Below are 15,299 nucleotides of genomic sequence, written 5' to 3'. Positions count from 1 at the left end.
CCAGGTATCTCCAAAGCTCACACATCACAGTATTTCCTAAATCTCAATGAAGGGCAAAGCACAAATCTCTCAACACTGAAACTGACTCTTATTAAACTGTCAATTGCCAAAATATAGGGAAATTCCTATCATCAAGACATGAGAAATATCTCGATATTCTCCACTCCCTAGTTATGCTCAGAGAAGTAAAACCAGGTAAAGTATCCTGGTACTTGCACCTTCACCTTCCAATTATGGAACATGAAGATGTAAGCACACCCCTGTGACAAGTCACTACAATTCCTCAGCCTTTACGATGTATAAGCAGCAGCAACAGCCAGTGGATTCTTGGAGCTGTAAATTTCAGGCCTCAGCTGCAGGCCCTCTCTGCTCAGCATCTCCCTGATTAGAAACCTCCTCTTCAGGAGCTGCTCACCCTGACGCTGTCAGTTAAACAAGGTTTGGCTTTCTGGAGAAGGGGTGTGTGGTTAGTAAGTGAGTGAGTGCGTGCGTGCGTGTGTGCATGTCTGTGTGTGTGCATGTAAGTGGGGTTTATCATTTTTTGTTCTTCTGTAAATTGTGTCATTACCGTCCAGAGAACAAGCAGTTCCTGAGCAGAGACATGGAAGCAGCAATAAAACAGTGGTTATAGTCACGTAGCACACAGTAACTGAAATGCAGAGCAGATTACTATCCAAAGTATGCCATCAGCACCATCACGAACCACATTTATAACCATGATATTTCTAATGATGCTTTTCATCAGGATAATGCTAAGTATGCCCACACTGCTCACTTTCTCCATGAGCTACAGATCCCTCATCTATCCACCGCAACCCACACCCACCAAACCCACAGTCCAGGAGATTACCAGAAGCATACGAGCAGAAATCTACACCAAAAAGTCACCAATTCCCTCTCCATTTCTTGAAGCCCAATTGTACTAGGGGAAATTAGAGGTTTAATGATGATGAGTGGAGGCTAAGGAATGGTACAAATCAGGAAAACGAGCACTCTGTCAGGGGGCCAGGGACTTCTCTCCCTGACTCTGGCCTCCTGCCACCCCCACCACCTGCAGAGTCCATCTACCGTGCTCACTGGGTGCTGAAGGGCTGCTGCTGCTCAGCTTCTTAAAGGCCTGCAGCCCATGCTAAATGACTAAAAAGAGTCCTGCAACAGCTTCCTGAGCTAGAGAGACCCTCAGAAGAGCTCCCCAGACACAACTGCCAATATTCCCAAAGCTGCCTAAATGATCACAATTACACAGTAACAAAAAGACCATCAGACCACATGGGGCTCTTGTGGGTACCACCAGGGAATGCCCGAGATGGGGCCACTGGCAACGGGCCATCAGACTCCCTTTCTCCTCTCTGAAATCATGACACTGACAGTTTCTCCTGCTCTTTAAGGCTGTTTGCTGTGTCTATGGTCCCCAAAGCTAACCCTGGAAACAATACCAAAGCAACGCCATAAGTGGGGGAAGTAAGCACAGCATAAGCATGTCAGCAATGGCTTGTGCTCACTAGCTCCACAAATCTCTCTTGCGTCCCCAGGAAGGTACAGTGCCCAGACAAAAAAATTTTTTTAAAGATTTATTTATTTATACAAGAACCGGGGTATAGGCCAGATGCGGGGGAGGGTAAGAGGATTCACCAGAGACAGAGCAGGGAACAGAACAGGCAGACTGATGAAATACACTGCTGAGGGGAGCAGCGGGCATGACAGGAGAGGTCTGCTGTGCCATGTGGGATTTCGTTGGCCGGCCGGGATCGAACATGCACTGCAGAGGCTGCGGACAGCTTCACAGTGCGGTGCTCAACCGCCTGTGCCACCAGGGAGGCCCCAGACAAAATATTAAGCACAATATTGTGATGCAAATATCCCTGGGGAAATAAGCACACTCCAACAGGCTGGGCACTACAGTAGCTACTCAAAAGTAAAGCAGGGATCAGACAAATGCAGCAGAGGGGGATCCTATAAACACCAAACAGGTACTCCTCGAAACTGGTAAGGTCACCCAGGCAAGGGAAGTCTGGGAAATGGTCACATCCAAGAGGAGCCAAATGCAACAAGTAAATTTAACAAGCTGTTGTAGATAAGATCCCACAATAGAAAATAGACATTAGTGAAAAACTAAGGAATTCTGACCAGTACATAGACTTTAGCTGCTAACAGCACGTTGACATTGGTACACTGATTATAGTAAAGGTACCTCACTCAGGTAAGGTAACAGCAGGGGAGAAATGGGTGGCGAGGGGTGGTGTGGGAACTGGGTAGACTATCTGTTTAATGTTTGTGTAAATTCAGAACTGTTCTTAAAAAAAAAAAAAAACCTTATTTTTAAATAACATCTTAATTTTAGACACTTTTAAAAATCTTTCCCAAATCAATCGCTTCATCTTTTTGGCAAATCAGTCTGCTGACTTAAGCTATAAACCAAGTCTTAACCTCTTTCTGGTGCAGCTGAGGCCACCTTCCTGCCCAGACCATTCCCAGTACTTCCAGTCACCTGAAAGTCCTCTGACAAATCAAGAAGGTAGCTGGTATATTTTGTTCTCTCCACAAAACCAAAATGGGAACATGATGGAAAAGCCTAGATGAGGCCAAAAAAAAGATGCATCCTTGCTTAAAAAAAAACCTTATTAGAGAGATGGGATAATAAACTCCACTCTGAGCTATGAATGAAGTACAGCCAAAGATGACCAGGGCCAAGTCAAATACACTCTAGAATCCACTGCATCTATAAATAGCTTATAGCCTGACCTCCAAAATGTGGCACCACCACCAATACCAAACAGTTAACTTTCCAAGGTGATTCCCCCAGGGGAGCCCTTGAAGGTAAACTCCTTGAAAGCAGGAGCCATCTTCTGCATCTTCAGCATCTTCTCAAAGCACCTAAAATTCAGTGTTCCATGTGAACAATTAAGTAAGTACAGAGAATCAAACTAGAGACTTCTAACCAGGCAGGCCAGTGAGACACTCTACAACCTGAGGTCATGCTACTGCCCCCGACACCCCCCAACACAGTGCTACTCGGGTCTGTGAAATCTGCAAGGCCCAAGTATCCAGCAGCAGGGACAGGGAAGCCAAGCCACGTGCTCAGGGGACCATATGGCTACAAACAGCACAGATCAGCTAAAACGCCACAGGGAAGGCAGGCAGGAAACTGGCAAGCCACGACAGGCACAAAAGTCTCAAGCAGGCTCAGCTAATCAGTGTGAAGTGAACATGCTTCTCTACTAACCTGGAGAGACAAGAAGAGCCCTCCCTTGCATTTCCTTCCTTAAGAAGTGCAACCACTTAAACAGGATGGAAGCCCACCTTTCAGTAAGCACATGTATCAAGAGAGTACTTTGTTGATTTGCAGTTTTCTAAGAAGTGAGACTCCTTGGCCAACACTCTGACCTACAACTTGGTGGCAGTTGCAGAAATCACCTACAGGGCCCCAGAGGCACCCAGTTAAAGAGTTCATATGTCACTGTTTGCAGGATTTTCAGTCTGTTGGGCTATGTCCTATATAATTTACTCCTAAGATGCAGGGAGACTGTTGAAGAGAGAAGTGCTATTTGTTCAGACCTGAGTCACACGCACCTTAGAGCAAAACCCTTCAGTGAAAACTTTCTAGGACTATCAGAATACATTTGAGGAGGCACAACGCAACCTTTTCAGGTTCCTTGAAATAGTATTTTGACATGAACAAACATTTAAAATGAGGCAAAACATGTAGCCTCCCTGGTGGCGCAAGGGATTAAGACACAACCTATGAAGCTGTCCGCAACCACTGTAGCATGAGTTCCATCCCCCGGCCAGCCAGGGAACAACCCACATGGTGCAGCAGACCTCTCCTGTCTCGCTGGCTGCTCCCCTCAGCAGTGTATTTCAGTCAATCTGCCTGTTCTGTTCCCCACTCTGTCTCTGGTGAATCTGAAGTCACACATACCCCCCCGCCACCTCCCACACCTCTGGCCTGTACCCCAGCTCTTGTATGCATAAATAATCTTTTTTTAAAAAAAGTCAAGGAGATGCATTATTAAAAAATAAATAAATAAAATGAGGTAAAACAACTACAAAGTTGCAGTTGGGCTCCAGGTTATGTAAAGACATTCTGGTTATTTTGACCTTTTACATTTAATGCTGATATCCAGTGTTCTACAACCAGGGGTTGGCAAATGATGGCCCAACAGTCAAGCAGCCCATGCCTAGCATTGGAAATAAAATTTTATTGGAACACAACTGTGCCTCTTCATTTGCATATTGTCTTTAACTGTTTTCTTGTTACAGTAGTGGATTTGCACAGTAGTAACACAGAATGCATAGTCCACAAAGCCTAAAATATTTATTATGTGGTCCTTTCAGAAAAAGTTAATCAGGGCCTCCCTGGTGGCCTAAGGGTTAAGTCTCAGTGCTACCAACTTGATGTCCTTGGCCAGGGAGCTAGCCCACAGGGCACAGCAGACCTTTCCTGTCTTGCCCACTGCTCCCCTCAGCAGTGTATTTCAGTAGATCTGCCTGTTCTGCTCCCTCTCTGTCTATGATGAATCCTCTCACCTCCGCCACCACCTCTGGCCTATGCAAAAATAAATAAAGAAAATTAAAAAAAGAAAGAAAAAGTTCATCTCTGTTCTATAAAATGTTAAAAACTGATCATACACATAGGAGTACACTCTGGTCAACATTTCTGGAGAGCTATTTGGCAAATATGCTCCAAAATATTCCTAAGGAAATAACTGTCATTTGCATAGAGATTTATTCCATTTTCTGAATAATGGAAAAATTATAAGCTACATTAACATTGACCACTGGGGATAGGTTAAGTAAATTATGGTGCAATCTTACAGTGGAACACTATACACAAATTAAAGAACCCCAAATATTTATTTTGGTTTCTTCCCTCTATTACCAAAAAAAAAAAAAAAAAAAATCCTTTTTTTTTTTTTAAAAACATTAAGCACAAAAGGACAAAGATATTGGGAGAGAAGAATACAACAACAAAACTTTAAAACTGGAAAGCAGAAGGAAAAGTGGAAACTGACTCCACAAACTCACAAAACCTAACCCCTGACCTAACAGTGGAAACCATAATAGCCAACTATGACTCAGAAATTATCAAATCAGGTATCTCAAGTAGGGGTGAAAATAGGGCCAAAACCTAGAATTGGGCTCAAACCTACTTCATAAGCATCAAGATTTCAAGATTTATATATACCCTTAGTGCCGTACATGACTTGTTTTTAACCCCACATTCAATACTTTATTCTTCAATAACAGAGACAACCAAGGATCACTAAATATTTCAGTAAAGTTTCTAATGTGAAAAATATGGGGCAAAAATAACCCCTTAAATTAAAAACTTGGAAAACAGACTATATAAGTAAGTATAATTGAAAAAAAAAAAATTTTTACTCACATTCCTCAGAAACAAATAGAGGATATTCATTTCTGAAACAAGCACTATGTTATTTTTTAAAATAGTAGTATCATAAATGAGAAATATTCAGAAAAAGCTATTAGAAATTAAAACAGGAAGAAACCAAGAAAAAGACAAAATGAAAAATCGGAAAAAGAAATGAGAAACCATTCCATAAAGTCAAATATTCAAATAGTTCTAGAAAGAGAACAGAGTAACTAGATGGAAAGCAAAAATAAAATAGTCAAGATTTCAGAAATTAATGACTAAAAATTAACACATATGTTCACACATGATAAATAAAAACCCACAACATTGGGAAATTTCAGGATAATAAGGAAGTTGCTAAGAACTTACAGAAAGAACAAAAATCACATATGGATGAGGAATCAGAGTGGTTTCAGACCTCTAAAAATACAAGAAAACAAAATCTCTAATAGTTAGATGACAGTAGAATAATGCCTTCACAATTCTGGAGGAAAATAACCTTAAACATAAAATTCTATACCCAGCTGAAGTGTTCAACCAAAAGTAATTATAAAATAGACATGAGGGTCTCAAAATATTTACCTTACAACCACTCTTTTCCCAAGATGTTACACAATGTGCATGACAAAAATAATTAATCATAACAAAGAAGTCTAGGGACCCAAATGTAGTTCAATTCAGGAGGAAAACAAAAAACCAAACAGATTAATAGTGAAGAAATCCTAAAATGACAGCTTTATCACAGAAAAAAAACAAACTACTCCAGACTGGTACACATCACAAGACTCCTTGAAAATATTATTGAGGAAGATAAAACTAACCATTGGACTCAATGTCTCAAAAGGAGGTTTAGACAGGTAGAGTCTGAGGGCTGAATAAGCACCTAAAAAGTATATATGGACTTTAAAAATGATTAACTCCAGAGAAAACAAAGCATTGTGCAGAAAATGAAAAGTAGCTATAACATGCTGCGTGGCTCACTAGTAATTAGCACTTAAAACATATACACTGGATACAAATCCAACCAAAATTATGACACTGTCACAGAAAGAATTGGGGAAGGGTATATGCACACCCATGAGTATATGCACATGAGTAAAAATGCTAAATCCTGATTTTCCATGCTGTGAAGGAAAAGTGTTATGCCTAAAAGTGAAAGATTAATAAAGAGCAGAAACATTTCATTCCACGATCTAGACAGACAGGAGACAAAAATGTCGTATCAAGAAAGACAGAAGACAGACTAATATATTTCTTAAATAAAAGCCAAAAGAATTCTTTAAATTTCTTTGTACTAAACAAAAAAACTTACAAACTCAAAAATTATATACAAGAGTATATATCAGTACATTCAAGAGTGGTTGCCAGTCTGTACTGATAAAAGGAACTTGCAACAGACCATAAATCAACTACATCACTAAGAACATTGCTGACAATTTTTCTGCAGCAAGATTTTCTTGGTGAAAGAAGCAATGCCTTGATTTACATTCTGGCTCAAACTCTTTATATCATACCAAGACACTTTGAATTGGACTGGTATAGATCAAGGGTCAGCAAACTTTTCTGTAAAAGGTCAGATAGCAAATATTTTAGATTTTGTAAGACATATGGTCTCTCTCACAACTATTCAACCTTTGTACTGGGAAAACAGTTAAACACAATATATAAACGAACAGATATGGTTATGTCCCAAATTATTCATGACATTGAAATGTGAATTTCATATATTTTCATGTGCCAAAAAAATATTTTCTCTATGTGAAATACATTCTCAACTCACAGGCCATACAAAAACAAGTAGTGAGCCAGATTTGGCCCACATGCCATAGTATGCCAGTCCTAGAATACTAAATTAACTGCAATCAACTTAGGTTTTTTTTTTTAAAAAAAAAAAAGAAAAAAGAAAAAACAGATAGTTTCACTCATATGTGCAACACAGGGAAACAAAACAAGGGTCAGACAAAACCAAACCAAAAATGAACCCTAGAAGTTTGAATGTAAAATTGAAGATATGGGAGGTGTACAGAGAAGTGGGGAGGGAGCCCAATGGGCCACAATGGAGGACAATGGTGTCTTTGTGTGGGTGTGGTGTGGTGACATACATCTGAAGTACTGGGCGCTTACACCTCTGAATCATAATGTTGTAAGCCAATGTTACCACAATAAAAAAAAAGTTTCTAAAATGTTAAGAAAAAGAGCTATGTCATAGTTTCCTCTACTATGAGTTTTTCCTGTATCCTTTGTATGCATTTGTCAGTTTTAAAAATAATAATATTGAATTTCAAAAACCCAAGAAGTTTTAAAACCATTTTTCTACCTACAAGTACATTTTTCTCTTTACTTACTAAGCAGGTCTAGATCAAGATGACCTAATTTATGTCTCAGATTCTTCAGGAGAGTGGTTATTTCTCATAATCCTCTATCAGATAACGTCTAATGGCAATCTTCTCTACTCTAGCATTGTAATAAAGAAAATTTCATTGTAGAGAAAAAAACCTCATCTTGTTTCAAAATAAAACACAAAAAGCTAAAGAAAAAAAAATAAACAAAAAAACCCCAGATCCTGGATTTTACAAAAGGAGTTTTCCCTTTACTAGTTAGCAATAAAATCATATTTAAAGTAAGGGCAAACCTACTGATTCAATTATCTGATCACTGATTTTCTCTCTTTGGCAATGCCTTCGCTCCCCAATCAGCAAAGACCCCAAAATTCTTCAAAATTCTGAAGGTTTTTCTACAAGCTCAGTTTCAAAGGAAAAGGGGCTACAAGGGACACCAGAGGGTAGTGGGGCTCTGCCAAGCTTTATCAACATTGCAAAGGCCATAAGCCCTTGAAGTGAAGGTGGTGAAAAAATGGAAGGTCTTCCTCCCTTGCTGAGTGAATGATCTTTTCATTGTGTGACTGTCCTCTCCAAAAAGAAGAGATTACAAGAAATGTAAGCGCTACCAAGAGAGCTCCACATAGAGAGAGAAGTCCAGGCTCAGTTTTCCAAGCCAGCATGGTCCTCACACAGAAAAGAAGCAGTGTCCATTCTGCTGTATACAAAGGTTTGGAAGAGGAATAGGGAAGTATATCCCACCAGGGACTAGTGCCACTAATGTCCACTCAAAGGTGAGATTATAGTAAACCTGACATCTGCTTGGAGATAACCTGCTAGAAGTGGGAAAAAGGTCACTTGAGCACTCTGTGACCTATTGCTTTGGGCATCATAAAAAAGAAAGAAAAAATTCAACCAATTCCTCAGAGACTTAAAATTTTATCATTCTAAGAGAAACCAGTCCAGGATTTCTCGGGCAGACAATGCCACCTAGTGGTCATTTCACATTAAAAAAATCACCATTAGCCGACAATGCAACTGCCACCTTTAGTCCAAGATGGATGTACCATTTTTAGTCCATAAAGACCAAGTTTCCAGAATCTCTTGCCAAAAGTAAAAATAAGATGAAAAACATAGAATTCTGGAAAGTGAGGAGAATGACCTACCACTCAAAGAACCAAACCCTGCAACTAGGGAAACACTTTCACAGTCTCCCTGATGGAACCAATCTGCTATTTCGTAGCTCTAGTTTCCTTCAAATCCACCATCCCAATTTGATCCCTTTCCCTCCCCAGGAAGAGCACAAGAGTCTATGGTGATGGTTCATGGGTGTCTTGGTAGTGGCAATTTTATGGGGACAACACCTGAGAGGAGAAATCAAACACTGTACAAAAATGAACAATATAAAAATATATAAATGAACAAACAACAACAATAAAAAACACACACATACCCATCCCAGGACATATCATGGAAGAAAATTCAGAAAAACATCAAGTTGGAAAACGTTCAAAGTCACAAAACAGAAAGAAGAGAAATGAGGTCACATATACCTGGTTATGGGAAATCTAAGAGAATGGTGTGTGCTAAGCAGACACAGAAAGACCCTCTGAAAATAGAGTATATCTCAAGCTGACAATGTCCACAACTTTAACACGTGAACTTCTAATGAAGATATGGTAACTTACAGCAGAATTTCAAGCTCTTAGGGTTTCTAAGTCCCCTACCATATAAAGAGACACATGCAAAAGCAGGCCTGCACATCCACACAGCACTGGCTTGCTTTGGAATCATCAAGAGCTGAAGTATATGATTGCTCAGATCTGTGTATTATCATGAGCTTGGCAACATCCATTTGGCATCTCAAGATACCAAGAATGACTCACCTTGGCCACAAACTGCTTATCCTTTTGGTCCAAATTAGCAGTGGGAGCCACATAGTCTCTCCATATTCTCAGCCTGCGCTCCTTGGCAAACCTGGCAATAAAACAAGGATGCAAATCATTCAGACAGACTAGGTCAGCATATGGAATCCAATATCCCCATGGGAGCAAACAGTATAGAATCCAACCCTACCTCAAAGACAAGGCACTCAGGAGAAAGGCCACCAGTCAAATCAGAACAAAGTGTGACAGTCACAAGAAAAAGTGTGTAGCAACTGGACCCATCCAAAATGTACACACACACCCCCATGGGTAGTAGACTGGGACCTAGGTGTGCTATTTTTTAAGTCTGGACAGTACAAGTTCACCTTGGCAATTAGCTCTTTGGCTTATCCAGTATCCCCTGAATAACTAATATACATGAGGCTCTAGAACAACAAACACAGAGCAGCTCAGTCTTAAATAGGAAGAACACAGGTTCTTAGAACAAATACATTCTCTAAAAAGTATAGTCCGCTTAATCGCCATTTGAATTATAAAAATTCAGTTACTCAAATTCTATGTAGAAGAATAAAATGGTCACTACAATACATCTAAATAATACGAAAAATGGACAAACATCAATAGTTCACTGAAGTTCAAAAATCAAGTTGGTAGAAATGTGTTTTACAGTACTAAGCCCAGTACTCATTGTTTTAAGTCAGACTAACAGTGGGAAATGGGCTGCGTGCAAAGATTTTTAAAAATAATAAATTAGGGCCTCCCTGGTGGCGCAGGCGGTTGAGTGCTGCGCTGTGAAGCTGTCCGCAGTCTCTGCAGCACCAGTTCAATTCCCAGCCAGCGAGGGTCCCACATGGCGCGGCAGATCTCGCCTCTCTCACCCGCTGCTCCCCTCAGCAGTATATTTCACCAGTCTGCCTGTTCTGTTCCCTGCTCTGCCTCTGGTGAATCCTCTCACCCTCCCGCACATTTGGCCTGTACCCCGGTTCTTGTATAAATAAATAAATCTTTTAAAAATAATAATAATAAATTAATAAATCAATGAACAGCGATCCTCACAGTATTTACAGACAGATGAATATGTGTGCAAGGGAAAGGAACTATTATTTCTGAAAACAGATTTGCAGGATTTTCTTTTTTAAGAAGCACTGAAGTGAAGAAAAGATAAAACAGCACGTCAGAGTTATGAAATACTTGGATAGAGATTTTCCCAAAAGTGCAAGCAGTTCAAATACAGCACGGAAAACAGCAAGTAATCATATTATCAAAATGATTTGCATTCCCTGATCTAAACTATTTTTTTAATGATGAGCACTCTCTAAAAATTCCATGAACTCTTCTATAGATGTTATAAAAGAAGTAGGTAGTACTTTCATTGCAACAGCCTTCTCAAAGAAAGGTAGGAATCAAGCAGTGCAAGAAGAATTATCAACCAAAATAATAATTTAGAATAATGGGCTTAGAGGATTTGAACAACAAAAAGCTAAGCATCACCAAATAATCAGAGGTTACTTGGAACACTGCATTGTACCTGATAAGAACAGTATTTGTTTCAAATTTAATTGTACCACACAAAGACTAACACAATTATTTCATTTTTTAAATCAGGTAATCTACCTTTGTCAGACATGCCATGTCAAATGGTCAGATAAAAATCTACTTTTATTTTTTTTAAATTTGCAAATATTTCTGCTTACAGATACAGAATGATGTGAAAGACCTAGAAAAGAAAGGAAGAGAGGAGAGAAAGCTGAAGTCATTCAATTCATGTTCCTGCACATCTCTTAGGTGAGTATCTCAAAGTTATCAAGTAGCGACATGAAGAGATCAAGACCATTACAATTTATAGTTCTGAAAAAAGACATACAACAAGAAGTTGTGATGGTGGAATACGGCCAACAGTCTGTGGTCTTCTGTGGTATCCAGGGAAGCGGTAGCTGGAATTTTCCTAAACATCACCTCTATTCATTACTCTTGCTTCCTTTTCTTCCATCAACCCCTATCAAGTTTCAAGAGGTTCACCTACAACTGGAAACGCTCAACCTAGATGCTTGAAACAGCCACCCATCTTTGAAATTTCTATGATCATTCTTCTGGAAACAAGTGATTTCTACATCTGCCTTAACCAGGGGGCATCTAGCAAAAACCATGACAGCAGCACCTCTCAGTGGATTAGCATTTATAATTAAAGCACATGTTTAAATAAATGAGGACACAGGCCCAACGACAACACTGAATCATCCTATTTTAGGACAGGCTTATCTTTCCATCATATCCCCGCTGCAGCCTGCCTGTATAGTGGTAGCTAACTAAGTGATTTTGTAACCTTCAAATGAGCCTCAAGTTTACTTCATTCAAGCGACTAGTGCCAGAAATTTATGTGGGGGCCTAGGAGAAAAAAAGACCCTTAAAATATTTAAAAATCAAATCAAATGAAGAATAAAGTCTGAGTGTAAATCTAACCCCTTACCATCAAGCACTAAATTAGACTGAACCTAAAGAGAAATAATATCGAATCTAAGTAAGTTATCCTCTCTGAGATCCTAGCTTCTTCTAGAATTTCCTAATCCTTTCACTGAAATAAAATACTGACACAGATGGGGAGAGAGAAAATCACTACATTCCTTTCCCTAAAAAGCATTACCAAGACCCTAGGCTAAAGGCATCTCTGCCAGACAGACCTTACCTCTCAGCTGCCCTCAGCTTTTCTGCACCCCGAGTATAAACTGCAATCGACCAATCCACACAGCGTGCAAAGCCTTCCTTTAGCAGCAGCTCTGTGATGTTGCCATTCTGAAAAACAAAGCACAAGAGAAGACAGAGATTATGTTCTACCGTCAGAGAATCCATTTCTCTAGACTTCTGACACAATTAACATAGACACAATCTGTGCTACAGGTCATTAAAAAAAGGTAGAGCTGTTTCTCTCATTAAAAATCACCCCTAAGACAGGAGACAGCATTCTGGGATGCCTCTAAACAGCCTTGGCTTTCTAGCCCAACACCCAGCTCAGTAACTCTCACTTAACAGGAGTAGGATAAACGTTAGTGGCATTGAATGGAATTGACTTTTCAATAGCTCTTCTTGTGGGCAGAGGAGGAAGTTAATCTTTAGTAGAGATTATACCTTATTATTTCCTTCCCTAAGATTAGCCCTTACTCCCCTTTTCATACGGGGAAAGCTAAGGAACAGGCGGTGAAGGAATAACTTAAGCTACATTTGGCCCAATGCATTAAATTCACATTCTACTGTGACAAAGCCATCTGGCAGGGCACGGCAGACAGCTAGCACTCCAGAAGAAACAGACATGACCTTGGCACAGTCCAAACCAACCCTCCCAGACTTCCACAAGCACCATCATGAAAGAATTCTCTAATCAATAACAGTAGTTTATATGGGATGTGGGTGATAATGAAAATCTACTTAAACTCAGTTTTACAAACATTTCCTATCCAAGAATAGCCCCCCCCAAAGTCCTCAATAGTCAGAACCACAAGATATAAAGAATCTTTGAATTTACTCAAAAACAGAATTAGGAGGTTACTTGATAAGGCCTGGAACACACAGAGTAATTTTTCTACTGGGCCTCTCCGGTGGCACAGCGGGTTGAAAGCAGCGCTGTGAAGCTGTCCGCAGCCTCTACAGTGAGGGTTTGATTCCCAGCCAGCCAGGGAGATACCCACATGGTGCGGCAGACCTCTCCTGTCTCGCCCGCTACTCCCCTCAGCAGTGTTTTCAGTCGTCTGCCTGTTCTGCTCCCTGCTCTGTCTCTGGTGAATTCTCTCGCCCTCCCACGCCTCTAGCCTGTACCCCAGTTCTTGTATAAATAATTAAATCTTTAAAATATAATAATAATTTTTCTATTTTTCCACAGAAAGGTTTTCTCATCATAGTTCTACCAATACCCCAAGAGTTAAGTACTAGACCTTCACATGAACTTTACTGACCCTATTCTACAGTTTTGGGTGCCACTTCTGGTCAATGTGGCAACCTCGCGCTTTCCTTACTGGTAATCTCTAGAACCTATACTTGGGAAATAAGAGATAAAAGTTCCTCTTTCCCTCAAGTCCAATAGCATTTGCAATTAGTTTTTTTAAAAGTGAGAAGTTGCACAGATGTGTCCAATTCTAACAGATAACTACTATCTCCCTGGAAACTGTGTCAAAATCAGTAGTCATCCTGCCGAATACTTTAATGGCTCTTAAACAAAGAGGAAAAAGAGAAGCAAACCACAGTTTATCAGACCCCTAGCATCCCTAGCCCCACACAGTCCTGGCTATACAGCACACTCACCGGATGAAGGATGGTACCCAGAATATTCTGGTTGTGACAGCTCTCCAGGATGATCTGAACATCTCTCTGAAGCAGTCGAGACTCGGTAAAAAATTTGGCTTCTGCAGCGAAAGGCTCTGGTGTTTCACTGCCATCTGCCTCCCGTCGAAAGGTTGGGCACTACAGTAAAAGTGGAGCAGGTGAGCACGGAAGCCTGAAGGTGAGTTCCAGGCACTCACAGTTGTCCAGAAAGCACAAACGCTGTAAAGCTAAACTAGGAAAGGGCTCAAATTGGGTCTTCTAACCTTCTTTAAAAAAACACACTGGTGGGCCTCTCCTGGTGGTGCAGCGGTTGAGCACTGGGCTGCGAAGCTGCCCGCAGCCTCTGCAGCGCCGGTTCGATCCACAGCCGCCAGTGAGGGTCCCATATGGCGTGACAGATCTCTCCTGCCACGCTTGCTGCTCCCCTCAGCAGTGTATTTCGTCAGTCTGCCTGTTCTATTCCCCACTCTGGCTCTGGTGAATTCTCTCACCCTCCTGAGCTTCTGACTGTACCCAGTGCTTGTATAAACAAATAAATAAATCTTTAGGGGGGGGAAAAAAAACACACTGGTAATAAAAGTGATTGGAAATAATATCTCAGATTTCTTGGTATGACAATAAAACTCACATCATGGGAAAAGTAATTTTCATTATAGTTAGAAATAACCCCGTGCCAAGAAGATTCACAGTCCCTCGCTTTACATCTCTGTTTTGTTGGGGGGTTTTTTGGCTATTTTACATAAAGACAAGCCCTACTCAGCAAACTTCAAAACATCCCATCCCCCTTTTTGGGTTTTAATAGCCTCTCAACATGCCCCCTCCCCACAAGTACTTAAAAAAAATTTTTAGATCATGTTTGATCTCATTAGAATTGTCCTACCACAAAGTTTAAAGTACTCGAGTCTATGTTAATGGTCCAGACTAGAAAGAAACAGTGGATCCCAAATTCCCAAGTAGGAGAATCTACCCTGAGCACTTCCAGAGACCCGACATCTACCCCATAGCACAAATATGGTCTGACCTTGATCCCTGACAGCATGACGGTAACCAGGTAGTTGTCTGGGAGGAGCAGGGCCCTGACCACACTGCCGTCCCGCACGTGCTCGATGATAGCTGAGGACAGAATAAACAGCTAAGTCATAAGTGAAAGCGGTGCCAGGGATACACAGTGCCCAATCAAACTGCCCGGAACAGGGTTCCTCTCCCGAAGCCCTCAGAAAGCCTCCCTATAAGAAGCAATGGTGACAAAGCACTGGCATAATCTGAGTGTTCACACAGCAGACTCTTCAACAAACCATGCCTGGGAATCAAGAAGACCAACTTCCATCTGCAGAACTTTTGGGAACCTATGGGCTTGCGACCCCCAAGCCAAGCTGCTTATTGACCTCTGGGTACCCAGCAAAAAAGATT

General features: G+C 40.8%; 1 protein-coding gene across 1 annotated transcript in view; it reads right to left on the bottom strand.

The window, feature by feature from the left end:
- The window catches only part of SND1 (staphylococcal nuclease and tudor domain containing 1), a 408,553-nt gene that overhangs the window by 349,961 nt on the left and 43,293 nt on the right, over positions 1–15,299 (bottom strand). The window contains exons 6-9 of the mRNA XM_037512772.2: positions 14,911–15,002; positions 13,869–14,027; positions 12,262–12,368; positions 9,579–9,669 (exon numbers count right to left, since the gene is read on the bottom strand). Of these exons, the coding sequence (XP_037368669.2) occupies positions 9,579–9,669; positions 12,262–12,368; positions 13,869–14,027; positions 14,911–15,002 (449 nt within the window). The remainder of the gene's footprint in view (positions 1–9,578; positions 9,670–12,261; positions 12,369–13,868; positions 14,028–14,910; positions 15,003–15,299) is intronic.

The sequence above is a fragment of the Talpa occidentalis genome, unplaced genomic scaffold, assembly GCF_014898055.3.
Source record: "Talpa occidentalis isolate TD23 unplaced genomic scaffold, MPIMG_talOcc4v2.1, whole genome shotgun sequence".
Classification (NCBI taxonomy): domain Eukaryota; kingdom Metazoa; phylum Chordata; class Mammalia; order Eulipotyphla; family Talpidae; genus Talpa; species Talpa occidentalis.
The sequence above is the reverse complement of the archived record's forward strand: the minus strand, read 5'-3'. Positions and strand labels throughout refer to the sequence as shown.